Source organism: Phoca vitulina, unplaced genomic scaffold (assembly GCF_004348235.1).
Source record: "Phoca vitulina isolate PV1807 unplaced genomic scaffold, GSC_HSeal_1.0 scaffold48, whole genome shotgun sequence".
NCBI classification, from domain to species: Eukaryota; Metazoa; Chordata; class Mammalia; order Carnivora; family Phocidae; genus Phoca; species Phoca vitulina.
Window position 1 is genome coordinate 9,066,975 of NW_022589751.1, and position 11,972 is coordinate 9,078,946.

Genomic DNA, 11,972 nt, shown 5'->3' on the forward strand with positions numbered 1-11,972 from the left:
GAGATACTGTACATTTGCAATAAAAATAGGAGGAAACAAGAGATGGTGGAGTCTTCTTTTTCACTCAAATACTATAAAAATATTCTAAACAAAAATGTAACAAAATGAAAACGAAGAGTTGAAGACTTATCTTGAGGAGAGAAACAGATTTAACTAGAAGATCAGAGATTCTGGAGGGGGTTCTAGGTCCCTTCTGGAGCTTTTGGAGGATGGGGTACTAACTCTAGACCCACTCTGCTCAGGTCATAGTCTGCTTCTCTGTCATCATGGAGCTGTTCCCTAGGCGTCCCAGCACAAGGCCACACACAGGATGTATTCCCACTGCTTTCACTCAGAAGTACAATTTCCTAAATGCCAAAGGAATATCTCCCCTGTTTTCTATCTCTGAGTCTCTCTCTGGATCTTAGTGGCCCTTTCTCTCTCAGGGAGATGCTCTCTCTTGGTCTTTTCATCTTAGGACACCCAGGGTAAGGGAGGCAGCCTTGAAAGCACATGTTGGCAGGTGGCAGTAATTGAGTTTGTAGAACTTGTTCTTAGTTGTTTGAAGAAGAGGGGACTTGTTTCTGAGCAATCAGAGGCCCTGTGTGAGAAAGAAACGCCTCCACGGCCTATCAAAGCGGAGTTGGTAGATGGATCCTGAGATGCTATGGACCCAGGTTCTCCCACTAGGAGACTCTGCTTGTTCCCCATCAGTGGCCCTCCCTGCATGAGGGAACCAGGACTCCTGGAAGCCTCCTCACAGAAGCCCTGGTGAAGGCCTGACCTGAGCCAGCTGATGCTGTTCACAGACTTTCCTCAGATGGCAAGCAAATTGCTACTTAGGCCACCCCTCTGGTCCTGTGTTCATCCACTTTGAGTCTTCTCACTCTCTCTCCCTGGAGAGTGCAGTGGAGGCCTTTTTCTCCACTCCCACAAAATGGTTATAGCCTTCCTTTCTAATAATCTCTTGGAACAACCCTTGCCTTCACTACTCTACCGTATTTACCCTACACACACACACACACACACACACACACACACAGAGTGTATTGTAGAATCACCTTCTTTATGTACTCTCTGATCACAAACACAAATGGGAGCAATGAATGATCCAGCTATGTGCTACCCCTGTGGTCAGGGAACGTATGACTCCACATGATTTCTTCCTTGAGATGTTCAGAAATAAGAAATTGCTTTCCCTCAAACATCCCCTTTAAGTTTTATTTATATCCCAACTTGCACAATGTTAGCCCTGGCCAACCTTCCCATGGAAACCAGGTGTGATGGTTTTTTTGTTTTGTTTTGTTTGTTTTTTTGAGAAAAGAGATGTGGAAAAAAGATGATAAGACAAGACACACAGAAATCAAGCCCCTTTCCCAAAATCATAAAGAAAAGCATAGGTCAAGACTAGGATCAAAGGGCTCCTTCTGGACCTCACTTGGTGCTTCACTGCTTATTAAACAACAAGATCTGAGTGTTGGAATGAGTCCTTAGCTCTTTCACCTGCAGAGACAAACCAACCCAAAAGTTTTCCAGATCTGCAAAGGAAATTTGGATTGGTTAAGAAGCAGCTTAGTATCTCTCCTCACTCTGAGCACAGATCCCTGGGTTTTCAGCTCTGTTCCAGCTCTAGATCTGTTCCTTGACTGAACTGCATCATTCCAGGCTCAATCTGGGCATAAGCCACCACAATCCCCTCCTTCTCTCCATTTCGACAGTAGGACGGTGAGTGTCATGCATGGGCTCCTCGCTTCCTGCTACGGTCTTCACATATACGTGGGTTCCTTCTGCTCCCATCAGATTCTTCTCATGTGTGGGTGACCTCCTAGGATTCTTGAGAAAATAAACAGGTTTTTAAAAAATAGAGCAAAGACTTCTGCTTCTGGCCCAGATGGGGCAACAACAACCAGATTTACCCTCCCACCTGAAACAACCAAAAGTCAGAAAGAAAAAAAAACACATTTAAAACAATAGTTATCAAGATGCTGGACATCAGGCAAGGAAGGATGTAATTCTTGAGAGACAGAAAACAAATGAGAGGAGGCCTACAATTGCCAAGTTTAATGCCCTGGCAGATTTTTTCTGGCCACTCAACTCTCTTCTGTTTAATGTTAGCATGGTATTCCTTTTTCATTCCTTTTACCTTAATCTATTGGTGTCTTTATATTTAAAGTGAGTTTTTGCAGGTAGTATACAGTTGGATCTTGTTTTTATATCCAAACTGATAAAAAAATTTTTTTTATTTTTGTATCTCTGCCTCTTAACTGGGGTATTTAGACCATTTATATTTAATGAAGTCATTGGTATGGTTTATTTATGGTTCATTTAGAAATGTACCATCTTCCCATTTGTTTTCTGTTTGTTCTGTCTGTTCATTACTACTTTTTAAATATTTTTCTGCCTTCTTCCATATAGATTTTAGGAGTATCTTATTGAGTTCCATGAAAAAAAAAAATCTGTTAGGATCTATTTATTTATTGGGAGAGAGGCAGAGAGACAGAGAGCACAGTGGGGAGGGGGAGAGGGAGAAAGAAAATCTCAGGCAGACTCCCCGATGAGCATGGAGCCTGACATGGGGCTCGATCTCATGACCCTGATATCGACCTGAGCCAAAATCAAGAGTCAGACACTTAACCAACTGAGCTACCCAGGGGCCCCATTGATATACAGTGATTTTAACCAAGAGTTCTTACCTCAGCAATCTTGGGATTGTCATAGATTTCTGAAATTTCACATGGTCTCTCACTTTCCTAAGTTGGTAAAAATAAATTAAGAAACGAAGAAGAAATGAAGGGTCACAGCATTTGCCCATGATCATGATTAAAATCAGCGGTTCTTAAACCTGCATGCACATAAGAATCACTAGACAGCTTTAAAAACAAAACAAAGTAAGCAAACAGATAATAATTACCCCCCAAAAAATCCTTAAATGAGAAATACCATTGTAAATGAAAATAATCCAGGATTGGACAGTGGGGAGAAGTGGGTAGGAGTAGAGATCAAACAAAATTGGCCACATTTTGATAATTGGGTTCATTATACTATCCTCTCTACTTTAGTATATATTTAAAATTCTGCATGCCACAGCTCTATCGTCCAGAGATACTAATTTAATTGGTTTTGGTGATTGGTATTTTTGGTAGCCTCCTAGATGATTTTTAAAGTGCCCCGAAGGTTAAGGAACTATGAATTAAATAAAGAGCACCACCACCAACCACAATACACCTTCACATGTTTAAAGTTTACAGCTTGTCAACACATCTTTACAACCATGATCTCAGTCCATCCTCACAACCTCCTAAAATAGGGAGGGTAGTGTTTATGACTCCTGTTTTGGAAAGAACTAACCAAGGCACAGAAAATGTGAGGTCACCTGCTCAGGATCACATAGATCATTAAGTGGCAGGGCCAGGGTTAGAGCCTAGGTGGTCTTTCTCGCGTTAATGCTTATCGGTATGAGAAAAACCAGAATTGTTCATAGAGGAGGGAATTAGAGCCTGGAGTCCACAAAACACAGTTGTATTATAACCAGAGAAATCTCTTGGATATTGTCTGGGTGGCCTTTGAATTCTGAGCCTGGTCTCCAGAGCAATCCAGCATTTGGAGGGGTGGGGTTGGTAGATTCTCTTGTGACTTATGTGTGTTCTGATGTAGAAAAAGGGCAAAGATAAACAGAGCCACATACTTGTGGGCCTATCCCTACCATAGACCCCTCAGCACTTGTTTGTCTCCTACCTTTCCTGAGATTGTCCCACTCTCTTTTGAAGCTTGGGCCCTTTTGTCCTTGACTTTAGAACACATCCACAGTACAGATGTGCATTTGCCATGGCAACACCTGCCCCTCTCCACGGCTACTTTCTGCCACCCCAAATACCAGCCTTGTTGCCACGGATTTCCTAGAGTGAAGGTTGGGTGACAGATCGGCTCTGCCTGGAGTGTAGTATCATGAGTCTGAGATAGAAATTGAGGAGCAGGAAACTTCCACCATTGTGTCCCCAGGAAACAGATTTGGATCCTGACACCCTCAGTCCAAAGCCAATTCACTGAAATACTGATTCCTGCCAACACGGCCAGACCCAAAGGAGCTTGCTACTCACCTCGGTGGACTCATTGCTGCTTCTTCTTCGGCGGATCAGCATAAATAGTAAAGCCAGCAGCAGGGCTGTGGCCACCAGGGACGGGATGCCTGCTGCTAATCCAAGAGAGGGCCCACAGTCCTGCCATAAAGAGAAGGGCAGAGTCAGGTTCTCCAAGAATAAAGGGAAAGTCCAGTTGATTAAAAATAAAACAAAACAAAAACTGCATAACCTCTAAGTGTCATATACAAAATTAAAAGGTTAATAAAATACTGCAGAAAATATGTTTGCAATACACATGACAAATGATTCATGTCATAGGACTTAATTTACATACTTTAAATCAATAGGAAAAGGGTGACAATCCAGTAAGAAAAATGGGCAAAGGGTACGAACAGGCCATTCCTACAAACAGAAATACAGATGTCTCATCAACATAGCAAAAGCTGAGAAACAATTCATAGCAACTATTAGATACTATTTTAACCTATCAGTTTGGCAAAAAGTAAAAACTTATATCCCACATCATTTTGGTGTGAATGTTTACATTTACCTGCACTATATGCATTAAGCAGTTAATTTTCAAATTTCCATTTTGTTTTGATCTGAGTGGAAACGGCTTGTCTCCACCTAAATTTTCAGATTTGTAGATTACCTGGAAATATCAAAGATAACCTGCAGAATCCCTATAAACACTCAACTCTCATATATAACATACATACAGGAAAGTATATAAATCATAAATATATAGCTGGATGACTTTTCACATGTGGAACCCACACAGCTAACCAGCACCCAGATGAAGACTCAAAACATGGCCGGGACCCCAGAAGTTGCCCCATACTCCCTTTCAGAAATGGCATGTGTAACCACTATCCTGAACTCCGTCACTGTAGATTAGTTTTGTTTTTGTTTTCCAATATCACCTAGATGGACATGAAAAGTTTGTACTCTTTTATGTCTAGCTTTTTCTGCTTAACACTTTGTGAAAATTGCCTGTGATTCCTGCATGCTCTCCCTCATTTTTGAGCTGAGTTGGTTGTAAGAATAATAGTTGAGCCAGATTCTGTGTTTGGTGACAGTTCATGTATTGAACTTTACTCCTCAAAACTAAGGTAGGAAATGGCTAGAACATTATTATCCCCATTTTATAAGCGACCAAACCAAGGTTCCATAATGTAGTGATATACTTACTGCTTCTTTCCCACTTGTAGCAGGTGAGGAGGAAGTCTGTGTGGGAAAAGAACATACATCTTTAAAAAAACACCACCACACAGTGCACATTATACAAACAGCCCATCCAAGGTTAAGCCATAATGCCTAAATGCCCTAAGTGGTAGATGCCCTACATGGTAGATCCAGGGTCCATGCTCTTCACCGCGGGGCTGCACTGCCTTCCGTGACCAAATACAGGACGCCAATACAGTTTTTGTCCTTGACAGTTCAGTATGGCTTAGCAGAGACCGACTTGCATATGTACCCCGGTTCCAAACCCCCCTGCAGATAGGCTCTGTTGCACCAGGTATTCACCTCTCCCCTACTTCCCAGGGCACTGGCATTCCAGTCGTTCATCTGCACCAAAAGGGAAAGGTTATTTATTTATTTTTTCCTAAGTTTCATTTATTTATTTTAGAGAGAGAGAGTGCACGCAAGTGAGCAGGGGGAGGGGCAGAGGGAGAGAGAGAATCCTGAAGCAGGGTCCCCGCTGAGTGTAGAGTCTGACCCAGGGCTCGACCTCAGGACCCTGAGATCATGACGGAAGCCGAAATCGAGAGCAGGCCGCTCCACCGACTGAGCCACCAGGTGTCCCCAAAAAGGAAGGGTTATGCAATAGAATGTAACTGCCAGATAGGGTTACCAACCATCCAGAGAACTTGCCCAGGATATAGGACGTGCACTGCTAAACCCAGACAGTCCCAGACAAACGGGGATGGTTGGTTGCCCTACACAGGTCCAAAGGGAGGAAGGGACGGTTCTCAGAGAAATGGGCTATTAACAGAGAAGGCATTACAAAAGGCGATGACTAGCATCATAAGGGCTTCCCTCTCAGCCCCACTCACCTCCACCGCCCCGAGCTTCTCTGAGTTACCCTCATAGGGTAGGCCAAGCCAGGATAAGACAGAACCTGGGGTCTCCACAGACCTGCTGAGTTCAAGCAGTCAGGGAGAATGTTCCAGCAGGGACCATATCAAAAGGTTTTGACAGGTACAGAGAGGGCTAGGGGAGTCTGACAACAGTCAGAGGCTGAAGCAGGGAGCAGAGCAAGACAGGGAGATCCCGAAGGCGGGGCCCTACCCGAGGGCAGAGTGGGTGCCAGGGGAGGCCAGGGACAGAGATCCAGGGCGGCCAGTAGTGGGCGCCAGAGGCAGGCAGTCAGTCACAAGGTGGCCCCTTTCCGCTGCCCTCCAGGACCATGTCTCCGCGTTACAGCAACAATGATCACTGGCGTCTGCATCCTCTCACCAGGCAGATTCCATTTATTCTCTTTGAATAACAATGTAACTTCTCAGGAAAATTTGGCACAACCAAACCCACTAAAAAACCCGGCCAGGAAAATGCTTGGCTCAATCATAGCCACGCTACGGGTCAGAAAACAGGCCTGGCTGTGTTATCTCTAACACAACGTGAGAGCAGAAGACAGAAGATCAGCAAAGGACTGAAACTATATGCCTTCAGCAACTGACAATCTCCATCTAACTTGGAACTAAATGCCATACTCAAGAGCCATACACTGTTCATTCTTGTTGACCCAGCAACGCCTTCTAGAACATACACTAAGGAAATCACCTTAAATGCAGACAAGGATTTAGCTATAACTATTTTTATTACAAAATGATTCTTAATTGTGGCTAACAGATTAAAGATTAAAGAAATAATATCACGTGACTATCCTCAGTTGTGGTTATAAGGGCTGATGGAAAATACATATCATAAAATCTATATAAAATCATATGTAGAGTAAGAATACAATGGTACAGAGACAACACATCAAAATATATGTAAAGTCAAAATAAAGGTAAAGTCAAACAGGACTAGAAGGAGTGACACCAATGTTTTCTCCTGATTAGAATTTAGGTGTTTTGATTTTTTTTTTCTTTTTTCTTTTTTTTTTTTCTGCTCAGATTGCATTTTATTTATTTTTTTTATTATTGACTTTTTTATTTTACTTTCAAAATGTTTATTTATAATTTTTATTATTGAAAAAATTTGTCCCAGCACCTCCCCCCACACCACAACTGTTCATAAGTGCCTTTGAAAACCTGGGATTCGGCCCTCAGCATGAGGTCCATGTGAAGGAGCTCTGCCCGCCCCTCCTCACCCCACCCCCAGGCAAGTGTGCCCATTTGCCCCACTTGCCCGGTGACTGGGGCCTGCAGCACTTACCGTGTTGGCCGGCAGTGTGAAGTTCAGTGAGAAACTCTGATGGAGAGAAGGAAACATTAACGCTCTGAGAATGGTCAGCCAGGCTCCTGACCCCTCTACCAACTGTCACCCAGCCTGGTGGGTCACAGAAAAATTCACTGATTCCACAGGCTCGGTCAAACCCCAACCTCTGCTCCCAATCTCGGCCCCTCTGCCCTCCTCAGATGCCCAGCCAGGGCCTGATGAAGGGGCCAGCCAGTGATTGCCTGATGGGTCCCAACCCAGAGGGCAGCAAAGACCATGTTAGAAATACAGCAAAGCACTGAAAGTTGTTTTCCCCCAGAGCTCCTTTGAGGGAGGGAATGGTGCGAGTTTAAAAGTACTTGGTACTTCCTGCTTGAGGTAGGAAGTAAGGGCCACAAGGGGCAAGCTCCAACAAGAACACCTGCTCTGAACCCCCTCCCCGGGGGAGAGGGCGTGAGAAGGACAAGGCTTCTGTGCGTACTGAGTCTGAGACACAGCTTCCAGGCTCGGGCAGAGCTGCTCAGGACAACAGAGGAGAGGGTAACCCTCTGCACCCTCCCCTCACTCAGCACCCAGCCTCAGCTCTCCCCCAAATATGGAGTCAATATTGAAAGGTCGTGAGCTCCGTGGGGCACCGAATTGTTAGCCCGTGCAGAGCCTCCCGTGGTTCCTTCCTCCTCCCTGTCCCCACCTTCTGTCCCTGCAGTCTGGGCTAGCCGAGGCCAGTCGGTCCAGGCTGCTCTTTACTGATACCAAGATAAACACTCTTCTAGGACAATATTAGAGCAAGAGGAATAGCTGGGCCACCTTGGCTCCGGGGCGTCTTACTCAAGGGACCCAACCACTGCCCTCTGTGCTAACACCAGCCAAGCCCACAGATGCTGCAAGGGTACTTGGCGGCCACTGTATGGGACGCAGCTGCCCAGAGCCTTATCTCATCACTGAATACTGGGTACTGATGTCAGCAGGCCCAAGACAAAGCTCCCTTTGGGGGGGACAGCAGAAGCGGGGGAGCAGCAGCAAGTGGGCCATTGCATGTGCTGTTTATCAATATCTGGATGACGAAGATTTTGGCCGATTTCAGAAAAACATTCATATTTTGTAGAAATAACACTCCAGTGCTCTCGTGGCCAGAAAAACATCCCATCAGTTTGGGTGGGGAGACTCTGAGGCCGTGTCCTTTAGACAGCCCGCTGGGTGGGGTGAGGCAGCCCTGGGCTTGGAGTCACCTGATCTGGGTTCCAGTCCAGACCCAGTCACTTAGGAACTGTGTGGCCTTGGAAAAGTGACTCAAAGTCTCTGGTCTCCATTTCCTCGCAGCAAATCTATTTTCCCAGGCTTAAAACAGGGATGATGTTAACTCGCTTTGCCCAGAAGCCCAAAGGGAACAACATCCAAACTGTAAAATGCTCTAAGTGTGTAGCAGTGCGGGGGGGTCACACGATGTCATGTTCTTCATGGCCTGGCCAGCACGGAGCAAGGCACAAGGAAGCCACTTGGGAAGTTCTTATTGGATGGAACTGCATGCATAGATTAGCAACATTCCAAGCACTGAATTTGCTATAATGCGCTGCTTGCTAGTCCAAGCCCTCTGTAATTTCTGCGTAACAACTCTAAAGGCACATGAGGATCTCAGTGGCCAAGTGGCCCTCATTATGAGCTTGCCATTTGTGAGGGGAAGGAGGGAGAGGCAGGATAATTGCTCACTGTTCTTGAGGGGACGCTGTGTGTCAGACTCCGCATGCATAACCGTCCCGTAAGGGGAACGTATCCTCCCTACGTCGTGGGTGTGGGGACTGAGAGCAAGACAGTTGCTGGTAAGTGGTCTGGGACTGGTTAGATCACGGATCTTTCTAAGTCCAAAGCCGGAATTCAACTCCTTCTCATAATCTCTTTAATAAAGGAACCCCAGAAGTCTCTTCTAACGTAACAAACTTCCTTTGATTGAGTCACACCCAAACATGTGTCACAAGTCACTAAGAAAATCGGAACGTTTCCAGTGCAACTTCTGAGGATCTATGTTGCTGATCACATAACGGAAGGCAGACTGAGCAAATGAGGATAAAGGCGTGGATCCCACCCACTGCTTCAAACGGGAAATGAATTTAGCCAAAACATCTACTTTGCGCCCTTGTTGTATGTGGGGTTTTAAACACAAAACCTTAATATTAAAATAAAAGATGAGATCAGCAAATATTAGATGAGAATTGTTTTAATGATTAGTATTTTGCATACAGGAAGATAATATTTAAAAAAAACCACCCAAGCCCCTTGAAGTCCTAGTACTAACGGTACCGTCATATTTGCATGAGGAGATGTGAGTTTTCAATGCCTGGGAGTTGTTCTTTATAGCGAGAAGGGAAGGTTAGGGTGAGAAAACATGCTAGCCTACTCACCATGGCTGACAGCCTCCCAAGAACCTTCTCCCAGCACCACCCTGGGCAAGCTCCTTTCTTGCTTGCGTGGTGGGCTATGTCTCGCATTTGTAGGAGCATCCAGCTGGGAGAGCCAGGGTGACAGGGCAAGGGGTGGCTCCATGACAGCCAAGCCATTTATGGTCAGGGGAGTAGCCGAGTCGCCTGCCCACCCCTCAGGGAGGTGGTGTCTGCTTCGTGGCCGCTGTGGATGGCCCCATCACCCATCCTCTTTGTTTTCTTTTTCTCCTCTTACTTTCCAGCCTCCTTCCTCAGCTACGCCTCCATCTCAGCAAAGAACCCACGGCTGGCTCGAGAGCTCGGTGGCTTCTGTGGCCGGCAGCTCTTTAGCAGCAATGGGATCCACAGGCTGAGGCCGGCCGCGCCCTCCCCCGCTGCCGGCTCCCGCGTGGCCCGCTGTCCCAGCCTCCGTGGGGTCAGCACCCCAATAGCATCAACACAGAGGGGGGCTGCGGGAGGGGTGTTGGAGGCCGCGCTGTAGCCCCCCGCGAACACGCTCCCTGGTCAGTGAGCTGCCTGGAGGGGAGTTCAGCCTCACCCCCTTTCTGTTCTCACATTTTGAGTGGGGACCCTTGTAGAGTTGGAGGAAGCCACTGACGGGGACTGCTTTATATTTTTTATGAGGTCTTTGTTAGGAATTTGCTTCTTTAAAACAGGGAGGGAACTGGAGTCCCATGCCGACAAAACAACAGAATTCTGACCGATAAATCTGATCACTTAAGTGAATGCATTGCTCATGATTCAACAAATCTTTCTGGCACTTTCTACATGTCAAGTGGTTTTCTGGGCATGGTTCTGGGCCTTAGCGATGAGGCAAATGAGGCCCCAGCTCTTGGGGAGTGTATGTTCCAGCAAGCACAGGTGGACCCCAGTCAGAACAAGCGAGACCCGCTAGGAGAGGAGCAGACGGAGTGACCGGAGTGACTGGGAAACAGTTGCTTTCTATGTCCCTGGGGGATGACACTTAAAATGTGTGTGAGAGACAAGAGGGTCCCCGGCAGAGGGAACAGCATATGCAGAGCTCCAGGGCTGAAGCAGGCACAGCCCGGAAAGAGGCCCGTGGTCCTGAAGGAACATAAACTAGGGGAGCGACCTCAGAAGGAGTAAGACAGAGTAAGTTACATGTGTGGAATTTAAGAAACAAAACAAACGAAAAAAGGAAAAAAGAGACAAGAGTCTTAACTATGGAGAACAAACCGGTGGTTACCCGAGGGGAAGGGGGTGGGGGATGGGTGAAACAGGTGATGGGGATTCAGAGCACACTTATGATGCGCACTGAGTAATGTACAGAATCGGTGAATCGCTATATCGTAGAACTCAAACTACTGTAACACGGTATGTGAACTACACTGGAAACAAACAGAATGTCTTAGCAACAACAACAAAAGACAGAGTGAGTTAGGGGCCAGATGGGGTGAGCATGGCAGGGCACGGCGAGATTTCCATCGTCGAGCCGTGGGACGGCTTTCAGGAGTCTAAGTGGGAGCGGAGCTAGGTGACGTGGATGCAGGTCACCTGGCTTCCCTGTGAAGCCCGGATTACAAGGGCCGCCCAGCCGGCAGCGAGCCAGTGAGCGCTGGTGACGGCCGCCCGGGGACCGGGGCAGTGGAAATGGAGAACAGTGAATGGGTCTGTGACTTACTGTGGAGGTAAAGGCGGTGAGATTTGACAGTGGACTAAAATGTGCAGAAGAAAGCTAACTCCTGGGTTTGGGGCTTGGCTCACGGAGGGCACAGGGGCCTTGTGTGTTCAGGCAGGTGATACTGGAAAAATGGATGTGGGCGCAGGGATCCAGGCCCGAGGATACCGGAGCGAGCGGGACCCACATGGCCGGTGCTTCACGGGGCTTCCAGCTCCCAAGACTCCACGGCGACGCCTCGGCTGACGTCCTGGTGTCTGGATGTAATGGACACACAGTTCAGACAGGCCCGTGTTGAACGCCTCAGCTGCAATTGTGGAAGCTGCACGGTCTTAGGCTAGCAAAGTAACTTCTTCCAGCCTCACTCTCCATCTGTAAAGTGGGGCTAATAAGGTTTACCACGACAGACTCGTGAATTCAGTACAACTGGCACAGAGTGAGCCTCTAACTTGGCGT

The 11,972-nt window shown here is 46.7% G+C and overlaps 1 protein-coding gene across 1 annotated transcript; it reads right to left on the reverse strand.

Moving 5' to 3' along the window:
- Window positions 1-1,023: 1,023 nt before the first annotated feature.
- On the reverse strand, window positions 1,024-9,965 carry OPALIN (oligodendrocytic myelin paranodal and inner loop protein). The gene is made up of 6 exons (XM_032432535.1): window positions 9,839-9,965; window positions 7,440-7,475; window positions 5,250-5,285; window positions 4,077-4,196; window positions 2,673-2,729; window positions 1,024-1,812 (listed from the first exon to the last, which is right to left on the reverse strand). Exons 1-6 carry the CDS (start codon window positions 9,935-9,937, stop codon window positions 1,636-1,638), a joined length of 525 nt encoding a protein of 174 aa, XP_032288426.1. The 5' UTR covers window positions 9,938-9,965; the 3' UTR covers window positions 1,024-1,635.
- Between the last annotated feature and the right edge of the window lie 2,007 nt (window positions 9,966-11,972).

What these genes read in the sequence shown, in the direction of transcription:
- OPALIN (XM_032432535.1), bottom strand. Translation starts at nt 9,937, where the DNA reads ATGCTCCTACAAATGCGAGACATAGCCCACCACGCAAGCAAGAAAGGA. An exon ending in TTGGGAGGCTGTCAGCCATG is followed by an intron (nt 7,476 to 9,838) that starts GTGAGTAGGCTA and finishes TCTCTCCATCAG; the next exon opens with AGTTTCTCACTGAACTTCAC. An exon ending in GCAGCAATGAGTCCACCGAG is followed by an intron (nt 2,730 to 4,076) that starts GTGAGTAGCAAG and finishes TTACCAACTTAG; the next exon opens with GAAAGTGAGAGACCATGTGA.